Source organism: Spinacia oleracea, chromosome 4 (assembly GCF_020520425.1).
Source record: "Spinacia oleracea cultivar Varoflay chromosome 4, BTI_SOV_V1, whole genome shotgun sequence".
In the NCBI taxonomy this organism is placed as follows: Eukaryota; Viridiplantae; Streptophyta; class Magnoliopsida; order Caryophyllales; family Amaranthaceae; genus Spinacia; species Spinacia oleracea.
Window position 1 is genome coordinate 120,535,684 of NC_079490.1, and position 27,687 is coordinate 120,563,370.

At 38.6% G+C, this 27,687-nt stretch overlaps 1 protein-coding gene across 1 annotated transcript; it reads left to right on the plus strand.

Moving 5' to 3' along the window:
• Positions 1–343: 343 nt before the first annotated feature.
• LOC110792170 (protein FAR1-RELATED SEQUENCE 5-like) lies at positions 344–23,634 on the plus strand. The gene is made up of 3 exons (XM_021996979.2): positions 344–706; positions 916–1,070; positions 23,235–23,634. The coding sequence occupies exons 1-3, from the start codon at positions 344–346 to the stop codon at positions 23,632–23,634; spliced, it is 918 nt and encodes a 305-aa protein (XP_021852671.2).
• The last annotated feature ends 4,053 nt before the right edge of the window (positions 23,635–27,687 follow it).

The following is a 27,687-nucleotide window of genomic DNA, read 5'->3' on the forward strand; positions in this document are numbered from 1 at the left end:
TTAGTTTACATTTTTCAAAAATTAGTATCTTCTTTCACTACTTAAATGATTTTATGTAGCTTAACTAATTAATTCAAATACTTAACTAATTGGTTTAACAGATTCACTAATTATTTCAATTGCTTAACTAATTGATTTTCAGATCACAAAGGAAAATTGATGAAGAAAAGGGGCAAGTAATTGAAGGACTCACACTATCAGGAATCACACCAGCAGATTCCTATAGATATATGTGTAATGAATCTGGCGACGCAAGGGTGGTTGGGCACACATTAGTTGACTACATGAACTTTACAAGTATATTGAAAATAAAAAGAATAGAAGGAAAAGAAAAGTTGTGAATATGTTAATTCAGAGAGGAGAAGAAGATCCAACATTTTTTTATCGAGTAAAGTTGAATGAGGAAAATCAAGTAATAAGCATGTATTGGAGGGACAAAATGATGCGAGAAGACTATGATGTATATGGTGATGTGTGTGTGTTTGACACAACTTTCAGAACAAACAAATACAATTTAGTTTGTGCACCGTTTGTAGGTGTCAACAACCATTGGAGTAATGTGATGTTTGGTTGTGCTTTTATTGCTGATGAGAAGACAAACACTTTAGTGTGGCTATTGGAAGCATTTCTGGAGTCTATGGGAGAAAAAGAACATATAACTATCTTTACAGATCAAGATCAGGCAATGGCAAATGCTATTGAACAAGTAAGAGTCTATTAACTAATTGCATTTTATATTTAACTAATTGCTGAAAATTGTTAACTATTTGCTAATGCTCTTTAACTAATGACTTGAAAGGTTTAACTAAATTGATAACCATTCTTCAGAAATGTCTTCTGACTTAACTAAATTGTTTAAAGTCTTAACTAATACGTTTGACTACTTAATTAATAATAATATCAAAAAAATTGCAGGTGTTTCCTAATACCAGACACAGATTATGCTTATGGCACTTACAAAATAATGTTGTGTCAAGATTTGGAGACTTAAAAGCTGACAATACATTCAAAGACACATTCAAGAAGTGCTTATATCGTTGTTACAATGAAAAAGAATTTGAAACCACTTGGTTTGACATGATTGCTAAGTATAACCTTCAAAATCATGATTGGGTTACAAAACTATATACACTAAAAGAAAAATGGTGTACGGCTTTGAACAATGATTTTTTTCAGCTGGAATATTGTCTTCACAATGGTAAATGCTTAACTAAAATAAGTTCACTAGTTTGTTTAAATGATAAACTAATTGCTTTGAATACTTCACTAATTGCTTTGAATACTTCACTAATTGCTTTGAATACTTCACAAAATGTTTAACTAATTGTTTCACCTACTTAACTAATTCTTTGCCTGCTTAACTAATTGATCAGAAAGTTTAACTAATTGAACAAAATGTTTAACTAATTGTTTCACCTTCTTAACTAATTCCTTAGTTTGCTTAACTAATTCCTTTACCTACTTAACTAATTGAAGGAAATATGTCCTTCATTCAAGGTGCATTAAGCCTAATACCAAGGTTCAGATTAATTGCAAACAATTCATTCAGTGAGATCAAGTGATCGGAACAGCTAGCTGGAGCAATGCTTCCGATCAGTGAGTTCTAATGAATATTAAGCTCACAACTTACTCTTGACTGAACCTACAACGTCACACCAATGGCACGTAACAGATCACCGGATTAAATGAATCGGAAATTCATTTAATAGCTTTTCGGGAATTAGTTTTGGAAACCTTATTATACGATACGACCTTGCATCGGAATCGCATATCGTATCGCGAATATTCGTAAGCTGGGCAACACGAATAAATCGTATCGTATGACGGTTATTCGTCGTATACGAAACGATAAATAATATCGGAAAGATATTAATCGCGAATACGAAGGGCATCGGAGTTGCCGGCCCGTTGAGCCAAGCACGCAAGCGTGCAAGGCCCAACGAGCCAGCAAGATCGCGAGCAAAGGCGAGCAGCAAGCCCGCGTTTGGGCACGAGCACGCAACAGCAGCGTAAGCAACGATCAGCGACGAGCGAGCAGGCCCATGGCCCAGCTGCTCGGTCGCGCGCGCTGTGGGCTTCGGCCTGCAGCGTGTGTTGCTGGGCGGTGGGCTGTGGTGTCCGTGTGCTTGTGTGTGGCCGGTCAAGGCCTCTTGGTCTTGGACGGTTACATCATTAATACAATATGTCTATTGTATTATTCCACACAATTCAGAACACACAAGTTTTCCAAAAACCCTAAACCTAATTTAGGATTACGTTCTTCGGTTTTCTCTCTCTGAGAAAACTGTTCTTCCCAAAAGCAAAAACTCTTGATTGATTGTCTAAGCTACGGTTACCAAGACGGATCTGATCGTGTCGGTGGACCAAGTAGAGGAACGACAAGTGGAGTTCTAAGTTAGTGTTCGTTGACAGATTACTAGGGAAAATACGCTTCGAATGTAAGTTTGCTTAATCTGTGCTTTATACATGTTTCCTGGCTTTGGGGATTGTTTCCGCACATGTTATTATGTTTAACTGTATTTCCCTACAGTGGTATCAGGAGCCTTATGTATTCAAAGCATGTTTTAGCATGATTTAATTGTTTTTACTGCTTTCGAATTTTTTAGAAATTTTATTGATTTTTCGAAAATTTTATGGATTATTAGATTAATTGCGTATCCTGTTCTGAAATAAAAAAGATTCGGTTTTTCGACTTTTCTGACCCTAATCTGATTGAAAACGATTTTCTAAGATCAAGTCATAAGAACGGAATTGCAAAAACAGGCCTCTAAGTGATGTTTTTTGGGCGTTTTTGTTAATTTTCGAATTAAAATTAAAAGTGTCGGAAAGTATTTCAATTTAAAGGTCGACCTAAACAACTCGGAATTGATTGAAATTTTGACACGTTGTTGCTGGATATATTCTTGATCTATGGTAAAATTTTCAGATTTTCCCGATAAGTGTAAACCCTAATTTTGCTTTCCCCAAATTCGTAAAAATTAGATCCCTAATTGATTTTTAAATAATTTAGATCTAATAATTCGGTTAATTGGGAAAGGGAATATAATTTCATGGGTCAGTGGCTAATTTTAAAAATTATTGGATTAAAATTTTGAATGGTTTCGTTAATTTTAATCGCACTTAAACCTAATTATTAAAATCTGAAATATAAATGTTTAAAGAACGATTTAAAGTTTTGGATTTTGTTATTTAAAAGTTCAAATTTTGGTTGATTCTTTCTTTCTTAAAATTAGAATAATGTTAGGCTTGATTTAATATTTTATGAAATTGGATTGTCGTTAATTTTATTAAATCGTAAAAACCGTTGTTTTTCGAAAATAAAAATCGTAACTTTTTATGAAAAATAACATTAATGCAAACGTTCGTGAAATTGAAATATTTTTAATTGAGTTGGTCCGTAGTACGAACCAAAGTCACGAACACAAGGGTGGGTGGACGTGTGGCTCGTCGAGCCATGCGGGCTACCGCATCCGTGCCGAGCCGCAGCGACGCGGGCAGCAGCATGAGCGCTGCGTGCCGCGCGCGCGCTGGGCGAGGGATGGGCGTGGGCTATGAGCAAGCAAGGCACGAAGCCTTGCGACATGCAGCGATGCGTAGCGACAACGAGCTTCGAACGAAGCGCGCAGGGGCAGCGAGGGCTGTGGGCACGCGTGCTTGGCTGCGGGGTATGCGAGCATTGCTCGTGTGCCTCGTAGGCCACACAAGCGCTGCGATGGGCCGGGCGCAAGCCTAGCCCAAGCATGCACTTGGACATTTTTTCTAAATTTGTTTATTTCGTTGGGCTTGACATGTTTGCATTAATTTGGGCTAACGGGATATTTAATTTAATATTTTATTTACTTGGGCCGGGCCGCGAGTTTTAATTTAATATTTAATTATTAATTATCCGGAATAACTATTGGTTTGAGTGGGAGCCACTAAATGAAATTAAAATGAAATAACTATTTTTAATTATTTTCGTAGGTCGCTTTATTTTAATTAAATTAAATTTTAATTAGAATAAAGTCTAAGGATTAATAATTTGGAAATTGATTAATCTTTTAGGACGCGTTTATGTGAACGTGAATTTTAATTAATTCACGTAAATACTTGCATAATTATATGGGCCATTCATTTTAGCATACGAATGGGTGAATGCATAGAATGTATATTTTATGTAATGCAGGTACTCCAAGTGACTAGTATGGCCATTTAGGATAGTTAAATATGGTCTGCGAACCGTTCTATCTTTGAACGTAAAGTTTAAATATGGTCTGCGTACCATGGAAATTTTGATGTAATTTATTATTTTCAAGTATTTCTAAGCTTAGAACTTTAAGTTAGCAATTGAACGAAGATTCAAGACGATGCCAAGCTAACAAGGTGGTGATGAAGATTGGATGCTTCAAGACAAGATGTTTTGGGCCATACTAGTTCACCATTTATTTATGCATTTTGATATATATTATGCTTGAATGTATGTATGTATACTTTGCATGAATAGGTTGTTTCGTATGACTCGATTAGATTAAGTTCACTAAATAATCGAACCAATTAACATAGAAATAACTAGGTCCAAAGTAATATTTTTAATTTAAAAAATTGCCTTCCAAATCAAGCACTTACAAAAATCTAAGGACCTAACATAGTATGTTTACGCCAAAGCGAGGTGCTATATTAGTTGACTTAGATGGTAAGGCGTCCCAGAGGAGCACGTTGATTGTGGTTTCAACTCAAACAACAATGGCATTATGTTGTGGCAATGGGATAAGTTATGGTATTAATTTATTAACCAAGAGTAATTTAGAGATTACTAGCAATAGGTTTTGCTTACCTAGAATCTTAAACTGCATAAGACATGCCAAAGCTGCTTAAGGATTTAGGACTTTTAGGGTCTTGGAATCGTTTCATTCATTTTTGGACCATGTTTTACTTTTTGCATGAATGAAATGTTTAATAGCTTTAATGATTGCATGTTAGCTTTTATTTCATAGTTATTAAAGTTATGAATGGTTATTTATTGCGAATTCTTTTCAAATGTAGTAATCAAATGGCCGCAAACATAACAACAATCATATCATCTAAAATTCTGGATGTCGAGTTAGACTTGACTAACTTTCTTGAATGGGAAAGGAAACTTATCGAAGTTTTGAAAATTAATGACATGCTCTATGTCATTGAACAACCCTTTCCTAGCTATGATGCGCAGGGTATGACTCCTGAAAGGTACATAAGTTGGGCACTTCACAAGTACCTTGTCACGGAGTTTATCCTAAAGTCTATTCCCGAAAGTTGGAGAGGGAGGTTCATTACTTTTGAGCCTCATGCTCTCCTAAGTCATCTTGGGGATCGATGTCGTGCGGGATTTCAACCCATGTGCCAAACTGGTGGCAAAAGGGTTGATGAATTGGCTAATTCAATGAGTGATCTCAAACTGATTACCCCACACAAGTCGTGCCTAGAGAACGAGCTTCTAGAGGCACAAAAGCGCATTTACTCAATCAAGATGGACAAAAACACACCAATTCGGTCTCATGTGGATATGATGTCTGGATTGTTTTTCACAATCGAGAGACTTGGTGGTTCTGTCAAAGAGTAGATAGCTATTGCACTAGTGCTGAATTCTCTTCATAGGGATTATGAGGGGTTTAAGATGCACTATCTCTTTAATCAGAAAGAGAGCACATTCTGCGAACTTGTGGAATTGCTCGATCGGGCGGTTGATGATGACGTCGTAGAAAGATCAAGGAAGGATTCTGGGCTGAGAAAAGTCAATAAAACAAGGCATTGCATTTCGCCCGATCCGGATCGGGCGAGGTGAGCCCGATCGGGCGCGCACAGATTCAACGAAAAGGTTCGAAATTCGCCCGATCGGGCGATCTGCTGCCCGATCGGGCGATCTGCTGCCAGATCGGGCGATCTGCTGCCCGATCGTGCGATCTGCTGCCCGATCGGGCGATCTGCTGCCAGATCGGGCGATCTGCTGCCAGATCGGGCGATCTGCTGCCCGATCGGGCGATCTGCTGGCCGCTCGGGCGATTTGCGAATCAGCGACAAATAAGCCACGGTTTGCTCACTTTCCTCATGATACCCCTTGAGCCAATGAGGACATTGTCTGATTTAGCTTGGGGGTGTTTCACTCACTTGTACATATTAGGTATGTTTTTCCTTTTATTTTTGCATTTACTTATTTTTGTGTGTTTATTTTGGTGTGTTTAATGTTTTCTAGAGTAGTTTATTGCTTTGGAAAAAAAAAATACAAAAATATGTTCCGATGAATACAATATCATGCTTCCCTGTGCCCCTTTGATTGAAAATTGTTTTGATTCTTGGTATTTGATGATGGGCAATGTAGATGTGTTAGCCATGATTTGATATTCGATTGCTTTGATGCCTTAACATGAGTCAACCCCGACTAACTATTTGTGGACTTGGTGCTTGACTAGTTGATTTGGTTAGGATGTGTGATAGCTTCCTGGTGTATCATTGATTTTGAGTATTGATTTGCAACTATTAGTAGTGTTTTATGACTCATATACATGCACATTGTGGAGGACGAAGGCATTTTTCTATTTAGGTAGCCTTCAGATGAAATTAGATACATTTGTCCCCTCCTTTTCTACCCATGTTGTTGCTTGTGCCCTTTTATTCGGTGACTAGCCATATTACAAGCCCATGAAAAACCCCAGTGGTTACTAGTCCCAAGCCTAGCTTGGGGGAGCTAATAGTAGTGAGGTGAGGGAGTTGTAATGTGCTACATTTTGAGCACAAAGTAGGTATTGAAAAAGGAGTTCGTCTTCTCATGTTTGTTGTTGAAAATGAGTTGAAAATGAAAAGAGATGAAAGAACAAAACAAATGTGAAGGTTTCTAAAAAGAAAGAAAAAAAGAGAGATTGAAAAGGAAAAGAAAGAGAAAAATCTATTACTCTCAGAAAAATTCAAAGCATTGTTACACTCAAGTATTGTAATTTCTTATCTTTATGAGTGATTGATTTTAATTGTGAAAGAAAGGCAAGAAAGTATAGTGTGGTTTGTTTGTTGTTTCATCATGTGTTGAGTGGGAGAGTTGTGGTCATCATTTGTGGTTGATCATGGTTTTGCTAGGATTTATGCTCCCCAAAGCCAAGGCTTTAAGCTAACATTTTACCCAAATTTACCGCACCCCTACCTAAGCCTATCATTACAAGCTTTGAAGACCTTCCGACCTTTGTGCATAGAGTCATATTAATGTGAAAGTAGTTGTTTATCAATGCAAGTTATGACATGACATATTCCGAGTCGACTATTAGGTTGAGTGTATGTTTTTCTAGACACACGAGTGTTGTGAGTTTTGGGAGGGCATTGTACACTTATATGTTGGGAGGAGAGCGAACGGGTACATCTTTTATCCGCCACATAAATGAGTGACGAGTGTGTGAGCACTAGTCTTGAATTCCATTGTGCATTTGTGGTTCGCTTTGCGTGACGATTGTTAGGGAGGATTTGTGGTTGGTGGATTTGATTGGTTGACATTGATGCATGCTCGTTAGATTTTGCCTTGAATTATGTCTTTCGTTTTGAAATATGTTAGGGGTGAAGTTGATCTTGTATTCATCGATGATTTCCTTGCTTAGGGACAAGCAAGGATCTAGCTTGGGGGAGTTTGATATATGCGTTTTATATAGAGTTTTTACCCCCGTCCCTTAGTACTTTTTGATCTCAAATAAGCTCTTCGGAGCGATTTTAGTACTAATGTGCTCCTTGTAGTGTGTTTGTAGTTTCAGGTTCATCATTGTAGGAATTAGCATATTTTTGTGCATTTCCTACTCATTTGAATCAATACAAGAGATTATATACTTTCGAGAGCGCAAACATTGAGTTGGAAGAATTTTCATGCAAAGCGAATAGTGAAAGAAGTAGAAAACTGAATATCGTCCACTCTTTTGATCATAACTCGAGTTATACAACTCCAAATGAAGCGATTCAAATTGGGTTGGATTCTAGACTTCAAGAGCTTTCCAACGAGTGGTCATTCGCCTAATTCCGACTTATAGCGAAGGAGATATGGTGTTTTTAAGATAGAGGATCGTGCAGTTTCAACACGCGCCCGATCGGGCGGGTTTCGCCCGATCCGGATCGGGCGGTCATTCTGGGCGCTGTTCTGGGCATTTTGCAACCGCCCGATCGGGCGGAATTTCGCCCGATCGGGCCGAGTATCGAGCACATCGCCCGATCGGGCCAAGCGTCGCCCGATCGGGCCACGCCAACCTCCATCGTATTTCGCGAGATTTTATTTCCGATTTTGGGCTCTATTTTGGGCAAACTATAAATACTAGCCCCTTATATTTTTAGTGACATCTTTTATTCTAGTTTTCTAATTACTTAGTCTATTTTAGTTCTCTCTATTTTCTCCAAACACTTAGTTTTAATTTTTATCAAAGATTCAAGCTTTATTATTCCATTGTTCTTCAAGTCGGTATTGTTTCTTGCTTTAATTTATCTTATTGCTTGATCATGTTTTCTATTATGTTAATTGCTTTGTTATTTATTATCATGAGTGAGTAGTTTAATTTCTAGGGTTTAGGGGATCCATGAATGCATGATTGGGATTATATATGGACTTGATTAATTGATTGATTGATTATAATTTCTATAGCTTATTATTATTGCTCGTCAGTTCTGTTCGGCCGGACTATTTTGATTTGAGTTTGATTAACCTTAGATTATGCGCCGAGAGGTATAAATATGATGTTTTTTGGTCTGTGGCTATTAGATAGGAATTATTTCTAGTACGTAGCGAGAGCCCGCTAGTTGTTGTATCCTAAGGAATTCATAAGATTCGAGAGATGCATGTTTTCCTAATTATGATTGTTCATTGATTGTTATTGTCCGTTGTCCAATCCTGCTCTGCATTTGTGGTGAACCGCTGCCCTAAATTCCCTTAATATTGTTATATTCCAGTTTGATTATTTGCCTTAGCTTAATATACAAACCAATCCAATTCTTTATTACCAGTAGTCTAGCTTAGTTAATTAATAGTAGAAAGAACATTGTTTCCCTGTGGATACGATCCCTGCTTCCCTTGCTATATTTTTAGTTGGTGAACGTTAGGTTTATCTTTGATAGGAGTGCGATTTAGCCTGTCAGCAAGGCATGAGCAACACAGCTGCCAAAGGCACGCAAGACCCAGCGCAAGGCTAGGCCCAGCGCGCCCTTGGCTGCGAGCAAGGGGAAGCGAGCTCGTGTGGGCTGCGAAGCCTGCGATGGGCTTCTCGCGCGCGCGGGCATGGCCTGCTCGCTTGTGGGCCGTGCTCGTGTGCGTGTTGGAGTTTATGCATGCATCGAATCCTTAAGCGATTAGGATTAGATTAAAAGATTAATTTCCTAAGTTACTAGTTTTAAGTAAACTCTAATTCTAATAGATTTAGAATACTTGAATCCTAGTAGACTTCTAATTCCATTATTCCTACTCTATAAATATGTGATGGCATTCACAAATTTAAGACCACATAATTTCAATTATTCACCTAGATTTAAGGATTAAAACTAAGTCTAATATTTGCCTAAAATATTCGAACATATTCATAGAACCTTAGGTGCAATTCTAATTAATCAAATCTAAGGCGGATCCGAACGTGCTGTGGACTATCTACGGAGGGACGACATTTGGAGTCTTAGACTTGTTCTTGTTCGGTTCTGGCACAGCTAGGGAGGGCACGCTATAAAGTGTATGTATCCTAAATTATGCTAATTGTTATGTGGCAATTAATTTGGATTCCTGGCTTTATGGTTTTTCCGCATGATTTATTTTCAATTATATGTATCATAACGTAACAGTGGTATCACGAGCCTCTAATTAATTCCATAATAATTAGTTAACATGGTTAAATTTTATAAATTTGCAATGAATTAAAGGGGTGATTAATTCGAAATTTTCAATTTTTGGTAATTAATTGCAAATTCGTGCGATTATTTAATTATATGTTCGCAGAATTTTCGGCAGTTTAGTCAATAATGGTCAAAATCGTATAATTTTATAGTGTATTTCGCATGTAAACGACGTTTTAAAATTTTGACTAAAATCAAAAATTTGATGCCGAACTCAGAATTCCCAAATTCGAAGCCTAACTCTGACTTTTCGGAGATTTTAGTTTTTCGAAAGCAAAATTTGTAATTTTTAAGATGTTAAATTAAATATTTGCGATTCTTGTTTGTAAATCTTGAACTTTTGATTGACCTACTATATATGTTTAACAAATTTATATGCCTAAGCTTGTTAATTATACAACCTAATTTGTAATTATAATTAATTTGTTGAAATTCGAATAATTTTGAATTTGATTTGATTTTCATAATTAATTGACAATTTAATTAGGTATCCATGATTAAAACCACCATAAAAGTTGTTAAATTTGATAAATTTTAAATTTTTATGACCTAGATTTGAATCCATGATAATCGAAAATTAATTGAATAATAAATTTTCGATTTTTCGCCCTAAATTTATGAAATTAGTATGATTTATTAATTTGTCTATAAATTTGAATTAAAAAGTTTTGATTTTATTAATTCGCTCATGAATTTTGCACACACAAAGCAATGGACGCTACGTGTTACCCTTAAGGGGTGTTGTATAGTGCGGGTATGCGACGACGAGCAAGGGAGCTCGTCGCCCATGCGGTACGAATGCAGCGAGCAACGAGCGTGGCATGCGCACAAGGCAATGGGCTGCCTCGGCGTGTGTGCTGCGAGCTATGGGCGATGGGGCGATGAGGCAAGGCACAAGCCGAGCAGGCAGGTGCACGTGGGCAAGCGAGGGATGCTGCGCCACAGCGAGCGCTGCTGCGCCACAGCGAGCGAGCTGCTGCTGCGCCTAGGCGTGGCTCGGCTTGCTGCGTCTAGGTGTGGCTGCTGCTCGTGGCTTGCTATGCGATCAGTCGAGGGGCGCTGCTGCCTCGTGCACTCGACGGGGCATGGGCGCAAGCCCATGGCCTCGTCTTGATCCGATTGATGCGTTTTGAATTTAATTTTAAATTTTCAGTTCGAAAACGATTTTAATTAATTTTAAAATTCGTAATTTAATTTTTTCTCGGAATTTAATTTTGAATAATCTAATTATTATAAATTTTATTTATACTAATTATTTTACTAAAATTAAAACCTTGAATAAATTTAAATTTATTAATTTAATAAGCTGAAAATAAATTAAAGATTCAAATATTAATTTATATGAGCTTTAAATTTTAATTAAATTTGTATGTTTCCGGTTAGACTAGGAAATACAATTTTATGTTTAAAATTAGTAAATCATGTAAATTTATTGGTTTAAGTGGGAGCTTTCAGTCATAAACTCTTGATTAGGTCTACATTCCTTTAAGGTTAAAACAACTTGATTAGAATTAATAAGGATTGAATAATTGGTAGATTATTGGAAGCCTTGATTAATTGCTGCAAATACTTATGTGATGCATAATATGTTCTACTAACCAGCTATGTGGGCTATTCATTGATAAATGAATGGGTGAATGGTATATTGTGAATGTACTGTTTTGCAGGTTATGGAAAGTGACTAGTATGGCCAAAATAGGATAGAAAATATGGTCTGCGTACCATTAATTTGAATGTAAAATTGGTCTAATGCACCAAAGTTTTCTTTTTAAATATGGTCTGCGTACCATCAAATAGTTGTAATTAGTTTTAATTATAGCATATCCTATTTGAAGAAAAGGGTGTCTCCCATGGTGAAATTTAAGACGGAGTTTCCAATCCATTTTCAAAGACGGAGTTTGAAGTTGAAGCTTCAAGATGAAGTCGGGCCATACTAGATCACATTTAAATCTTATGCATGCTTTAAGTTATTTATTTCTTTAAATATGTCTTAATTATGCATGAGATTATGGCTTGATTATGTTGCATGATTAAGGATTTTAGTTCACTTAAAATCTAACCAACATAGTAAGAGCCTTAAGTTCCAAACTTTAAAAATTGAGTTAAAGGGTGCCATTCCAAAACAACACTTACTTGGATAACCTTTACATCAATCTACGTAATAGTTTTCTGCCATAGCGAGGTGTTACTTGTGATCCTAAAGGGATAAGGTACACAAATAATCATGAGTACATGTTAGTTTTGGTGAAACTCAACGATATAAGTAAGGAGTCCTTTTATGTCGTGGCGAATGAGATAGGTTTACCTAATAAGTTCTTAGACGTACCTATCAACCAAGAGTAGTATCTAGAGTATTAGCAAAGGCTTTGCTTACCTAAAATATTTTAGAATTGAGTCTAAATACATAATGTGCTTAATTATTCAATGATTTAAGGATCTTGGAATCATTTTATTCACACCTGCCGGAACACATAACTTGAATAAAATGCTTAATAAATGATAAATTATGCATGTATGCTAGAATTTAAGTTTATCAAGAGAAAGTGTGAATGGCTATTTATTTGTTTATTCTTTTTCAATTGTAGTTTTTACTATGGCAAACAACAATCAAAACATCATCATGAGTTCTGAGCTTATGGTCAAGCTGAACCTAACAAATTTTCTTGAATGGGAAGCTAAGCTAGTTGAAGTAGTCAGACTCAATGGATTTGAGTATGTACTGTTCAATCACATGCCAAGCTACTATGCCAGAGACATGACCCCTGAAAGATATGCCGCCTGGGATGCGGACCTCAAAAAGGTTATGAGTCTCATGCTGAACAGTATCCCCGATGAATGGGCTAGAAGGTTTGTAGCTTACGAACCTTTTACGCTAATCAGGAATCTGAGGGATATCTGTCGTGGAAACACGGAGGAAAGGGACCTAAATGTCCATGATTTGATTGAATCAATGTCACGCCTTAAGGTTAGTTCTCATAACAGGTGTTTTAGGATGGAGGTCCAAGAAACACATGTTCAGCTCCTTCGCACTAAACAAAGGATTGGTGTTTCACTAAGGTTCCATGTAGAGCTTATGCTTTCATACTTTGATCGCCTAAGTCTACTAGGAACACCAATAAGTGAAAGGATGTCAGTCTCTATCTTGCTCAATTCACTGCACAGTGGGTTTGGTCGCTTTAAGCAACTATACCTAAGTGAACCAAGAGAAGAAACAGTTGCAGAGTTTGTTCACCTTGTCAGAAAGGCTGAGATAGTACTCGACTGTGAAGCCAAAGATTTACTCAAGGCTAAAGGGAGACCCTTCAAGAAAGGTAAAAAGTCCAAGGGCAATGCTGAGTCAAGGAAGAAGACAAAGCAGGACAAGTCCACACCATGTTGTCTTTATTATGATGGAATTGGCCATTACAAAAGAGGTTGTCCAAAGCTTAAGGAAGATCAGAAGAACGGAACAGTCGTTCCATCTTCAGGTATTTTCGTTATAGACTGTATACTTGCTAATTCAACTTCTTGGGTATTAGATACAGGTTGTGGCTCACACTTATGTTCCAATTCGCAGGGACTAAGAAGAAGTAGAAGGTTAAGCAAGGGTGAAGTTGACCTACGAGTGGGAAATGGAGCACTGATTGCTGCATTAGCTGTAGGAACTTATTATTTTTTGTTTCCCTCTGGGCTAGTTTTGGAACTGGAAGATTGTTTCCATGTTCCAAGTCTTACTAAAAACATCATTTCTGTTTCTTGCTTAGATGCTAAGGGATTTTCCTTTTTAATAAAAGACAATAGTTGCTCGTTTTATTTTAAAGAGATGTTTTATGGATCTTCTAGATTAGTCAATGGACTTTATTTATTAGATCACGACAAACAAGTTTATAACATAAATACCAAAAAGGCCAAAAAGAATGATTCAGATCTCACATATCTGTGGCATTGTCGATTAGGCCATATAAACATAAAGCGCATAGAAAGACTTCAAAAGGAAGGAATTCTAGAACCATTTGACTTAGAGGATTATGGTAAGTGTGAATCATGTTTACTTGGCAAAATGACAAAGCAACCTTTCTCTAAAGTTGGAGAAAGAGCAAATAAACTATTGGGTTTAATCCATACAGATGTAAGTGGACCAATGAGTACAAATGCTAGAGGCGGCTTCAGCTACTTTATCACTTTCACTGATGACTTCAGTAGATATGGTTATGTCTACCTAATGAAGCATAAGTCTGAATCCTTTGACAATTTCAAGGAATTTTAGAGTGAAGTAGAGAATCAATTAGGCAAGAAGATTAAGGCACTGCGGTTTGATAGAGGCGGTGAATAACTGAGCTACGAATTTGATGACCATCTGAAAGAATGTGGAATTCTATCAGAATTGACTCCTCCTGGAACACCTCAATGGAACGGTGTGTCAGAACGGAGGAATAGAACCTTGCTAGACATGGTTAGATCAATGATGGGTCAGGCCGAACTTCCAATAGAATTATGGGGACATGTACTAAACACAGCTGCACTCACTATAAATAGAGCTCTGTCTAAAGCTGTTGAAAAGACTCCATATGAGTTATGGTTTTGAAAGCCTCCAAAAGTGTCTTTTCTTAAGATTTGGGGTTGTGAAGTATATGTCAAACGATTAATTTCAGACAAACTTCAACCAAAATCGGACAAATGTATCCTTGTGGGCTATCCAAAGGAAACAAAGGGGTATTACTTCTACAATACATCTGAGAACAAGGTGTTTGTTGCTCGAGATGGTATCTTTTTGGAAAGAGATCACATTTCCAAAATGATAAGTGGGAGAAAAGTAGACCTCGAAGAAATTCGAGTCGAACAAAAAACTCTAGAGAATGCTCAAGATGACATTCAGGATGAAACTCAGAGATCTTTAGAAGTATCTGGTGAGAATCAAGGACCATCTTGAAATTTAACCCCGCGTAGATCGCAGAGATATAGATCTCAACTGGAAAGGTACTTAGGTATTTTGATGAACGAGAGCTATGAAGTTCTATTACTTGAAAGTGATGAACCTGCGACTTACAAACAAGCTATGACGAGCCCTAGCTCCAAGCAATGGCAAGAAGCCATGCAATCTGAATTAGACTCCATGTCTGAAAACCAAGTTTGGGATTTGGTCGATTTGTCAGATGGCTACCAAGCCATAGGAAGAAAATGGGTTTTCAAACTGAAAAAGGAAAAGGATGGGAAACTAGAAGTTTTCAAAGCTAGATTGGTTGCAAAAGGTTACAGGCAAGTCCACGGTGTGGATTACGATGAAACCTTTTCAGCAGTTGCAATGCTAAAGTCTATTTGGATAATGTTAGCAATCGCTGCATATTACGATTACAAAATATGGCATATGGATGTCAAAACCTCTTTCTTAAACGACGTTTTAACAGAAATTGTGTTTATGACACAGCCTGAGGGTTTTGAGGATCCAAAGAATGCTAAAAAGGTATGCAAGCTTAAGAAATCAATCTACGGATTGAAGCAAGCATCAAGGAGCTGGAATATACGTTTTGATGAAGCAATCAGTGACTTTGGTTTCATCAAGAACGCAGACGAATCTTGTGTATACAAGAAGGTCAGTGGGAGCAAAATTGCTTTTCTAGTATTATATGTCGATGGCATATTACTTATCGGAAATGACATTCCTATGTTGAACTCTGTCAAGATTTGGCTTGGAAAATGTTTTTCAATGAAGGATCTAGGAGAAGCACAATACATACTGGGCATCAAGATTTACAGAGATAGATCTAATAGGATGATTGGACTCAGTCAATGCACTTATATCAATAAGGTGCTTGAAACGTTCAATATGGCAGACTCCAAGCGAGGCTACCTATCTATGTCTCATGGAATGACTCTAAGCAAGACTCAGTGCCCAAAAACACTAGATGAGCGTAGAAGAATGAGTGGGATTCCATATACATCATTGATTGGTTCAATAATGTATGCTATGATATGTACACGCCCAGATGTTGCGTACGCACTCAGTGCTACGAGCAGATACCAGTCAGACCCAGGAGAGGCACATTGGACTGCTGCCAAGAATATTCTAAAGTATCTGAAAAGGCACAAAGATGATTTCCTGGTCTATGCATGGTGGAGATAATGAATTAATTATTAAAGTCTATACGGACGCAAGTTTCCAAACCGACAAAGATGATTACAGATCACAGTCTGGGTTTTTCTTCTGCCTCAACGGAGGTGCAGTAAGCTGGAAAAGTGCTAAGCAAAGAACCATTGCGGATTCTACAACTGAAGCGCAGTACATTGCTGCACATGAAGCAGCAAAGGAAGCTATTTGGCTAAGGAAGTTCATAGGTGAACTTGGTGTAGTCCCCTCCATTAAAGGACCAATAGCTCTGTATTGTGATAATAATGGAGCTATTGCACAGGCAAAGGAGCCTAGACACCACCAGAGAGTCAAGCATGTACTTCGTAGATTTCACCTTCTACGAGAGTTCGTTGAAAGAAAAAAAGTCGATATAAGCAAGATTAGAACTGATGACAACATCTCAGATCCATTAACTAAACCTCTGCCGCAGGCGAAGCACAACTCGCACACTGCAGCTATAGGAATCAAGCATGTTGGAGAATGGCTTAGATATCCTTATTTAATGTTTTAAAGTTTTAGAGTTTAATACTTTGTAAAACGTTATTGGTTAACCATTCACATTTAATGAATAGAATTCATTTTTCCATTTAATTTGTGGTTTATTAAATGATGAGTCCCTTCAATTTGACGATATATTCAAGATAGACTGTCAGGACCAGTCCTGTGACTAAGAAATGTCTATCAAGTGAACTTGAATGTCAAAATTTTAAAATGGTCCCTGGTCGTAGTTTTCTATAAAGATGGACGCATAGAAAACGCTAGACGACTAGAATGCAAGATGAGTAGTAGTTCTGTTTCTTGAACTATGTGGACATGGCAATGTCGTAATCATTTGCATAGATACTTACTTTGGGAAGACTAGTATCGTACAGACCTATGAAACTTTACTGTAAGAGATGAAAATATGTCATAAGTAAATTTCATTAAAATTATTAGACACTAATCCTTAATACCGGAGTTATTTGAGATTACTTGTTTGAGAACTGGTTGCTTTGACGTTGTCAACCTTCGCACCGTAAAAGGAGGCTATAAAGGCAACGCTCGGGTAATCACCTATCAAAAGAAGTCTAATCTCAAGATCGCAAGATTGGGATTGTCCTCCCATAAATCGGGATGAGATGCTGAAAGTTGTACAAGGCCACTCGGAGAGCTAGAAACTGTAAAATGCATGGCCGTGCTCAGATGAATCATAGGCTATGATTATCTGTTTTTTGATCAGTTGAACTCTAAAACCGAGAAACACCTTTGGACATAATAAGGATGAAAACTCTTACCTTATGTTCAAGAGCAAACATCAAGCGACAAAAGAATTAAGAAATGCACACTTGTCCCTAAGGACAAGTGGGAGACTGAAGGAAATAATGCCCTTGGTCCAAGTATGCATTTAATGCTAAGTCTAATAAATGCAGTTCAGTGTTAATTTTACAAGTTAATAATTCAGTGAGATCAAGTGAACTGTATGCCTAGCTAGAGGCCGCTTCAGTTCAAGTGGAATTAATAATATTAATCCACAGCTTACTCTTGACTGAACCCGTAGGGTCACACAAATAGTACGAGAACGGATCAAGTATTTAATGGAATTAAATACTCCATTTATGAATATTCGGAATTGATGGATCTCGATTCCAGTGGGAGCTGAAATCGTCAAAAGGCAAATTATGGATACTCCAGAAACGATGATATTGCCAGAAACGGAAATATGGATCGTATCGGAAATATAAATATTATCCAAGTCGTAGATGTTTCCGGAAACGGAAACATGGTACGTATCGGAAAATATTATCGGAAATGGAAATATTGCCGGAATCGGAAATATTGCCGGAAACAGAAATATTGTCAGAATCGGAAATATTATCGGAATCGGAAAATAATTCCGGAATCGGAAATATTAAATATTTGTTCGAAACGGAAATTAATTCCGAAATCGGAAATGTTAAATATTGTTCGAATCGGAAATGAATTCTGGAATCGGAAAATTAATCGGAAGCGCGTCGTACGAAATAAGCATCGGAGGAGCTTGTTAGACGAAAGCCCAGCACTAAGCCAGGCCCACGCCTAGCAAGGCATGAGCAACATAGCAGCCAAAGGCACGCAAGGCCCAGCGCAAGGCCAGGCCTAGCGCGCCCTTGGGCTGCGAAGCAACACGCCCGCTGCGAGCAAGGGGCAGCGAGCTCGTGTGGGCTGCGAAGCCTGCGATGGGCTTCTCGCTCACGCGGGCATGGCCCTGCTCGCTTGTGGGCCGTGCTCGTGTGCGTGTTGGAGTTTGTGCATGCATCGAATCCTTAAGCGATTAGGATTAGATTAAAAGATTAATTTCCTAAGTTACTAGTTTTAAGTAAACTCTAATTCTAATAGATTTAGAATACTTGAATCCTAGTAGACTTCTAATTCCATTATTCCTACTCTATAAATATGTGATGGCATTCACAAATTTAAGAACACATAATTTCAATTATTCACCTAGTTTTAAGGATTAAAACTAAGTCTAATATTTGCCTAAAATATTCGAATATATTCATAAAACCTTAGGTGCAATTCTAGTTAATTAAATCTAAGGCGGATCTGAACGTGCTGTGGACTATCTACGAGGGACGACATTTGGAGTCCTAGACTTGGTCTTGTTCGGTTCGGGTGCAGCTAGGGAGGGCACGCTACAAAGTGTATGTATCCTAAATTATGCCAATTGTTATGTGGCAATTAATTTGGATTCCTGGCTTTATGGTTTTTCTGCATGATTTATATTTAATTATATGTATCATAACCTAACAGAAAGAGCAAGCGAACTACTAAGGCTAATACATACGGACGTATGTGGGCCTATGAGTACGAAAGCTAGAGGTGAGTTCAGCTATTTCATAACGTTTACGGACGATTTCAGTAGATATGGCTATATTTACTTAATGAAACACAAGTCTGAATCGTTTGAGAAATTCCGAGAATTTCAAAATGAAGTAGAGAATCAACATGGCAAGAAAATCAAACTCTAAGATCGGATCGAGGAGGTGAATATCTTAGCCACGAGTTTGATGACCATCTAAAAGAATGCGGTATTCTTTCTGAATTGACTGCTCCGGGGACACCTCAATGGAATGGAGTGTAGGAATGGAGAAACAGGACCTTACTCGATATGGTCAGGTCAATGATGGGTCAAGCCGAACTTCCTTTTCAATTTTGGGGACATGCGTTGCAAACTGCAGCACTCACACTGAATCGTGCTCCGTCAAAAGCTGTTGAAAAGACTCCATACGAATTATGGACTGGGAAACTTCCAAAGTTGTCTTTTCTAAAGATTTGGGGTTGCGAAGCATATGTCAAGCGATTAATTTCGGACAAGCTCGAACCAAAATCTGACAAATGTTTCTTCGTTGGGTATCCAAAGGAAACAAAGGGGTATTATTTCTACAACAAGTCAGACAACAAGGTATTCGTTGCTCGTGACGGTGTCTTTTTGGAAAGAAATCATATTTCCAAATTGACAAGTGGGAGAATAATAGACCTCGAAGAGATTCGAGACGAACAACGAACTAAGAACTATTTAGAAGCAGTTCAGGTTGATGAACCTCCAAGGTCTTTAGAAGAGCCAGTGGGAGTAGTTCCTCAAAACGTTGTTGCCCCTCGTAAGTAAAAAAGAACTATATTTCAGCCGGACATATGGACAGGTGTCCTCTTGACTGAAAACTTAGACGTTCTCATATTAGATAGTGATGAACCTATGACTTACAAGCAAGCTATGACGAGCCCAAGCTCCACTAAATGGTTAGAGGCCATGAAATCTGAAATAGACTCCATGTCTGAAAATCAAGTCTGGGATTCGGTTGATTTGCTGGATGGGTTTACACCCATCGGATGCAAATGGGTCTTCAAATTGAAGAAAGACAAAGATGTAATTGTATACATATACAATTCTAGATTGGTAGCAAAAGGTTACAGGCAAGTTCACGGCGTTGACTACGATGAAACCTTTTCTCCAGTCGCGATGCTTAAGTCTATTCGGATAATCCTTGCGATTGCCGCTTTTCATGACTATGAAATATGGTAAATGGATGTCAAAACTTCCTTCTTGAATGGTGTTCTTGAAGATATTGTGTTTATGACGCAGCCGGAGGGTTTTGTCGATCAAAAGAACCAAGAAAAGGTATGCAAGCTTAAGAAGTCCATTTACGGACTAAAGCAGGCATCAAGGAGTTGGAATAAACGATTTGATGAAGCAGTCAATAGGTTTGGCTTCATCAAGAATCAAAACGAATGTTGTGTATACAACAAGGTCAGTGGGAGAAAAATTGCATTCCTAGTCTTGTATGTTGACGATATACTACTTATTGGAAACGACATTCCTATGTTGGAGTCTGTATAGACTTGACTTGGAAAGTGTTTCTCAATGAAGGACTTAGGAGAGGCACAGTACATATTGGGCATCAATTAAGATCTATAGGGATAGATCTAAGAGGATGATTGGACTAAGCCAAAGCACTTACATTGACAAAGTGCTAGCTAGGTTCAATATGATGGAAGCCAAGAGAGGTCATCAACCCATGTCACATGGCACATATCTAAGCAAGAATCAGTGTCCTAGAACATCTGATGAGCGTAGAAAGATGAGTGGAATTCCATACGCTTCGGCTATTGGATCCATCATGTATGCTATGATTTGTACAAGGCCGGATGTTTCGTTCGCACTTAGTGCAACGAGCAGGTACCAGTCGGAACCAGGTGAGGCACATTGGACTGCTGCCAAGAACATCCTAAAGTACTTAAAAAGGACTAAGGATAAGTTTCTGGGTTATGGTGGTACAAATGAGTTGATTGTTAAGGGCTATACGGACGCAAGCTTTCAAACCGACATAGATGATTTCAGATCACAGTCTGGGTTTGTGTTCTGCCTCAACGGCGGAGCAGTAAGCTGGAAAAGTGCTAAGCAAAGCACTATTGCGGATTCTACAACTGAAGCCGAGTACATTGTTGCCTCAGAAGCAGCAAAGGAAGCTGTTTGGATTCGAAAGTTCATCGAAGAACTTGGGGTTGTCCACTCCATTAAAGGACCAGTGGCTTTGTATTGCGACAATAGCGAAGCCATTGCCCAGGAAAAGGAGCCTAGGAGCCACCAGAAGTCCAAGCACGTACTGCGCCGATTTCATATACTTCGAGAGATCGTTGAAAGAAAGGAAATCGAGATTTTCAAGGTTGGAACTGACGACAACGTTGCGGATCCATTGACTAAACCGCTGCCACAAGTGAAACACAACGCACATGTAGCAACCATGGGAATCAAGCATGTTGGGGATTGGCTTTGATTTTCTAAGTATTGTTTTAGAACATTTGTTATATCTTTATATAAAACAATTGGTTTAACCATTTCATATTTATGAAATTCATTATTTCATATTCATTTAATTTTGGTTTAGTATTAAATGATAAGTCCATGTGATTCAAATCATTCAAATGGGATGTCAAGATGGATTTTTCGACAAAGAAACACCCATAAGTGAACTTGAATATTGAAGTCACAAAAGATCCCTAATCTAGGTCATTGAAAGGTGGACGACCAATGACTAATGAAGATTAGATTGCAAGTAGATTACTTAGTTCTGTTTCTTGAACTAGAGTGACTGGATATCAGAATCTTTTGCATAGATACTTATTGGATCTTGTATCGGATTGACCATTAGAACACTTTAAGAGATTAAAGTCATGTCATAGGTAGTTCTCATTAATGGTGATTAGAACCTTTCCTCAGAACATGAGCGATTATGTCTGCTCGTTTGAGAATTAGTTCGCTTTGATGCTAGCTAAACGTCGCATCGTAAAAGGAGGCTATAAAAGCAGTTATTGGGCGTACTATGAATCGAAGTGAGTGTTCATAGATTGCAAGAACGGATTGTCCTCCTATCTATGATAGGATATGGTGTTGTTGTGTAACAAGGCCTCTCAGAGAGTTAGATACTGTAAAATGCATGACCGTGCTCAGAATGGTTAAGGCTTAACCTTCTGTAAAAGTTTAACAGTTGAGCTTTGTAATCCGAGAAACACTTCTAGACCTAATAAGGATGGCTTGGATCTTACCTTACGTTCAGTAAGTAAGACTAAGTGTCAAAGGAATGTGAATGCACACTTGTCTGAATGACAAGTGGGAGACTGAAGGAAATATGTCCTTCATTCAAGGTGCATTAAGTCTAATACCAAGGTTCAGATTAATTGCAAACAATTAATTCAGTGAGAAGAAGTGATCGAAACAGCTAGCTGGAGTAATGCTTCCGATCAGTGAGTTCTAATGAATATTAAGCTCACAACGTACTCTTGACTGAGTCTACAACGTCACACCAATGGCACGTAACAGATCACCGGATTAAATGAATCGGAAATTCATTTAATAGCTTTCCGGGAATTAGTTTTGGAAACCGTATTATACGATACGACCTTGCATCGGAATCGCATATTGTATCGCGAATATTCGTAAGCTGGGCAACACGAATAAATCGTATCGTACGACGGTGATTCGTCGTATACAAAACGTTAAATAATATCGGAAAGATATTAATTGCGAATACGAAGGGCATCGGAGTTGCCGGCCCGTCGAGCCAAGCACGCAAGCGTGCAAGGCCCAACGAGCCAGCAAGCTCGCGAGCAAAGGCGAGTAGCCAGCCCGCGTGTGGGCGCGAGCACGCAGTAGCAGCGCAAGCAACGAGCAGCGACGAGCGAGCAGGCCCATGGCCCAGCTGCTCGGTCGCGCGCGCTGTGGGCTTCGGCCTGTAGCGTGTGTTGTTGGGCGGTGGGTTGTGGTGTCCGTGTGCTTGTGTGTGGCCGGTCAAGGCCTCTTGGTCTTGGCCGGTTACATCATTAATACAATAGGGCTATTGTATTATTCCACACAATCCAGAACACACAAGTTTTCCAAAAACCCTAAACCTAATTTAGAATTACGTTCTTCAGTTTTCTCTCTCTGAGAAAACTATTCTTCCCAAAAGCAAAAACTCTTGATTGATTGTCTAAGCTACGGTTATCAAGACGGATCTGATCGTGTCGGTGAACCAAGTAGAGGGACGACAAGTGGAGTTCTAAGTTCGTGTTCGTTGACAGATTACTAGGGAAAATACGTTTCGAATGTAAGTTTGCTTAATCTGTGCTTTATACATGTTTCCTGGCTTTAAGGATTGTTTCCGCACATGTTATTATGTTTAACTGTATTCCCCTACACTAATTCCTTTACCTACTTAACTAATTCCTCTGCCTGCTTAACTAATTGAACAGAATGTTTAACTAATTGAATATTGTTCTTGTTACACAGGAGTGAGAGCACTAACAATGCAATTGGATTTAAAGGCAACAAATCCACTTCACTAACAGAATTCTTTAACATTTTTGGAGAAACAGTGGATCGTTGGATGTATCAAGAAGATCAAAACGAATATGATTGTGGAAATTCTTTTCCTAAATCTGGTTTTCCAATGGTTGGAATGATAAAACACGCGGAAAATGTTTACACACTCACATTGTTTAGAGATTTCGAAAAGGAATTCAAGTATGCAATGGTTTGCATCTCAAATGTTTACTACATCAATGGAAATTTCTTTGGTTACAAAGTGCAACTTGAATCTTGGCCAGAGCATACTGCCAAATATGTAGCATTTGATCCAACAACGAATTCCATTAAATGCACTTGCAGGAACTTTGAAGAATCGGGTTAGTTAATGCTCTTAACTAATTCCTATAAAAACTTAACTAATGAATTTCATTTGTCACTACTACAAAAACGAGCAAATGAAACACCTTGAAACCGTTGCAACAAGGTCAAAAATCGTTGCTATAGACCTATTACAACGGTTAGTCAACCGTTGCTGTTGCGGCCATTGTATTAGGTGTAATGCAACGGTTCTTTTAGCTATTACAACGCTTCTATATTATCCATTACTGACCGTTGCATTAGAACCTAACGCAACGGTCTACCATACCTGATGCAACGGTTCCTGCAATCTCCAACAACCGTTGTAATACATCAAATGCAATGCACTATTAGGCTAATGCAACCCCCTGTGCCATCTGAAGTAGCCGTTGCATCAGGACGAAATGTCTAATGCAATGCTAGTTTTTATCTATGGAACACACCTTTTTCTATTTGAACCATTATATTGTTATTGATTCTTCGACGTAAATATATAATGTTCATAACAAATTAAATAATTGTAACTGTCACAAAATTTTGACAATAACAGTTCTTCCATTAGAAAATTTCGATAGTTAGTTTACATTGTTGTCCGATCTTGCGGGAAAAGCTTCACCAAAATAGTTATCCTATATTTTTAAGCTCTGTACCTACACTAATTTAAATATAGCAAAATAAAGTAAGGAACGCAACCTATAAAAGATCACTAAGTAATTTAAAAACCAAGTTGTGAGTCTGATCCTCCACCAAGAATTGCGTTTCAATAACAATATCATTCTTCCTCACTATACCATTTCGTTGATCACATACCTATATAAACAAATAATTAAAGTTAGAAAATAATTCATCATGTACCCTCTTTATGGTTAGAATGTAAAAAATTAGGCAATCAACTATACAGACAAGATAAGCAGAACACCAACACCAATAATGCAACGACAAGTCGACAAGTTGAGCATGCAATTAAGCAGTCGCACTGCACACTGCCTAGCACTTGTGCACACCAGTAGGCAGTAGTTTTAGCATATCCCAACAAATTTATGTAGGGGAATACAGTTAAAAATAATAATATGTGCGGAAACAATCCCCGAAGCCAGGAAGCATGTATAAAGCACAGATTAAGCAGACTTACGTGAAGCGTGTTTTCCACAAATTGTCAACGAACACGAACTTAGAACTCCAGATTTCGTTCCTCTACTTGGTTCACCGACACGATCAGATCCGTCTTGATTATCGTAGCTTAGACAATCGATCAAGAGTTTGTGCTTTTGGGATAAACACACTTTGGAGGCACAGAGAGAATTAGGGTTCTCTGTGTCTAGGGTTTGAGTAATGAATTGTGTGGGTTGGAATAATACAATTGACCTATTGTATTAATGATGTAACCGGCCAAGACTAAAGAGCCTTGACCGGCCACATACACAAGCACATGGACCACAACCCGCCGCCCAGCAACACACACTGCAGGCCGAAGCCCACAGGACGAGCCGACAGCTCCGATGCTCCTCGTATTCGCGACTAATGCCTTATGGCTATTATTTATCGTATCGTTTACGACGAATCACCATCGTACGATACGATTATTCGTTTCGCCCAGCTTACGAATATACGCGATACGATATACAATTCCGATGCAAGGTCGTATTGTATAATACGTTTTTCCAACTAATTCCCGAAAAGCTATTAAATGAATTCCGATTCATTTAATCCGGTGATCTATTACGTGTCATTGGTGTGACCTTGTAGGTTCAGTCAAGAGTAAGCTGTGAGTTCAATATCCATTAGAACTCACTGATTGGAAGCATTGCTCCAGCTAGCTGTTCCGATCACTTGATCTCACTGAATTAATTATTCGCAATTAATCTGAACCTTGGTATTAGACTTAATGCACCTTGGGTGAAGGACATATTTCCTTCAATCTCCCACTTGTCATTCAGACACGTGTGCATTCACATTCCTTTGTCCCTTAGTGTTACTTACTGAACATAAGGTAAGATCCAAGCCATCCTTATTAGGTCCAGAAGTGTTTCTCGGATTACAGAGTTCAACTGTCAAACTTTTGCAGAAGGTTAAGCCTAACTGTTGTGGGATCTTTTACGGTGATGATGTGTCACGCATTCCTCGGAGGTATCAAGTATGACCTGACACGAACTTCTGGAAACCTGCAAAACAAGAATATTCCCGTAGGAATATTCCCTCCAATGCTTAAGTAAGTATAAGCTAGAGAGAGAAGTAATTTTTAGAGAGAAGGCAGAGCAAAGATAGTTCTTTGTTGGTGGGAATGAATTGATTGTCCCGCTTACCTAGGGATATGCACTATTTATAGTGCTAGGGTTTCTTGGGAACTGGTCCTGCATTGATTGGATGTTTTCTTAAGATCAGGACACGTGTCCTGCTTAAATATTGGGGCTTGATTTGAGCATGGTGGGCTATTTAAGCGTTTGGGCTTCTTGAAAGCAATAGGAATGGGTTCCTTCTGAGTAGGAGGGTCTCAAGACCTTCTGGTGGGCCTTTTAGGCCTTCTTTTTGGGCCTTTATGGTTCAGCTTAGATGGCGTTTATTTTAGGCCACATCATTTTCCCCTCAAGGAGAATGCCCCTTGCCTATGTGGGGTAGGCTGCTTGACCTGAGAACGTGCCACGTGTGATGGCTTTGTAGAGCTTAGTTTCTCCTTTAAAACCTTCAGAAATTCTCTCATTTTCCTTTTGTTACCTCAGAGCAATTTTCCTAAAGAGAGAAAGCGAATTCGATTTGCCGCAAATCTGCTTGTGCTTGCGTTTGAGTGTTCTTGGATTCTTGTTCAGTGTTCTTGAATTCTTGTTCAGTGTTCTTGAGGCTTTAGACGATTTGCCTAGACTCCTCATCAGTTTGATCATTTTCTGGTAGGTTCTCTATCAAAACTCTTGTTTTCTGCGTGTTTATGGGTGTTCTTCTTTTATCGGTATAGTGTCTTGGGGAGGCGTCCTGTTGGTTACGACACCCTTTTCTTTCTTTTTGCTAAAGTTAGACGTCCTGTTCCTTATGCAGGACGGCATTGCTCGAATTAGGCAAACAACCAATGTGGGTGCATGGGCAGCACCACGAGAGAGGGACGACAGGCTTCCTTTTTCGAACCCGTCTCAAGGAGATAGGAGTGGAGTCAGTGTGAGGGGGTCGAAAAAGCATGAGGCTAATGCGTGAGCTCGTCCCTCGTGGGTGTGACGCTTCTTTTTTGTCAAATCAAGTGTAATTAGATTTCCTGTGAGTTTACACCCAATTGACTAGTAATATAGGAGTCGCCATTCAGTTTTTAACGACAATGAGAAAAACTGACAAAACCCGGTTATCGTGACATAAAGGGAGTGCAATTATGTTTGACCACGACGGCCGTAGGTTCCCTTGTGATCCCTGGTGGTGGGGATCGCTCAACATACACCCGCAGGGTAGAGATTGAGGGTTCGGGGGACTGTAACTACCGAGAGGAGTACTCGCTCTTCGATAACTCCAGAGGCAGGATATCCTTACTAGCTCAGCATAAATAATTGAAGGGACATGCGTTAACTATTAAACTAATCTGAGTTGATTTTAATAATATGCAACATATAGTACTAGATCGAACGCGATTGTCTGATTTAGATTGTTTTAAGGGACCTAGCATGATAATCCAATTTCCCAAAAATATCATATTTATTAAGCGTGATCGAACAATCATATTTTAGTTAGTTTAACAGTTCATAAAAGGGCGAGGAAAGCAATTAAACCATGGAAAAGGGACACATTACGACGCACCCTTGAGAGGTGCGTCACGGTTCTCAGAAAACTAACCACTTTGACTTTGCTATTTCTCCTTTTATTTAACGAATCACAAATTATGGGACAGGATACGTTCTGTTCGATTTATGGATCGATTGCGACAGAACGCGTGATCGGTTTTGCAGCGTGAGGCTTAGGCTTAGGGGTTTAGAGTCAATACTCAGAATATAATTGTGTGTTGTTGTGTTCTCTTCACGTCGGCTTTAGGGGTCTATTTATAGGAGGGAGTGGCGTAGAAAGATAGTTTTTCAGGAATTTGAATACGAAACGGATTAGGAAAAGAATC

Coding starts and splice junctions, on each gene's coding strand:
- LOC110792170 (XM_021996979.2), top strand. CDS start 344: ATGTTAATTCAGAGAGGAGAAGAAGATCCAACATTTTTTTATCGAGTA. Junction 707..915: donor TGGCAAATGCTATTGAACAA/GTAAGAGTCTAT, acceptor AAAAAATTGCAG/GTGTTTCCTAATACCAGACA. Junction 1,071..23,234: donor AAAGAATTTGAAACCACTTG/GTTTGACATGAT, acceptor CTTGTTACACAG/GAGTGAGAGCACTAACAATG.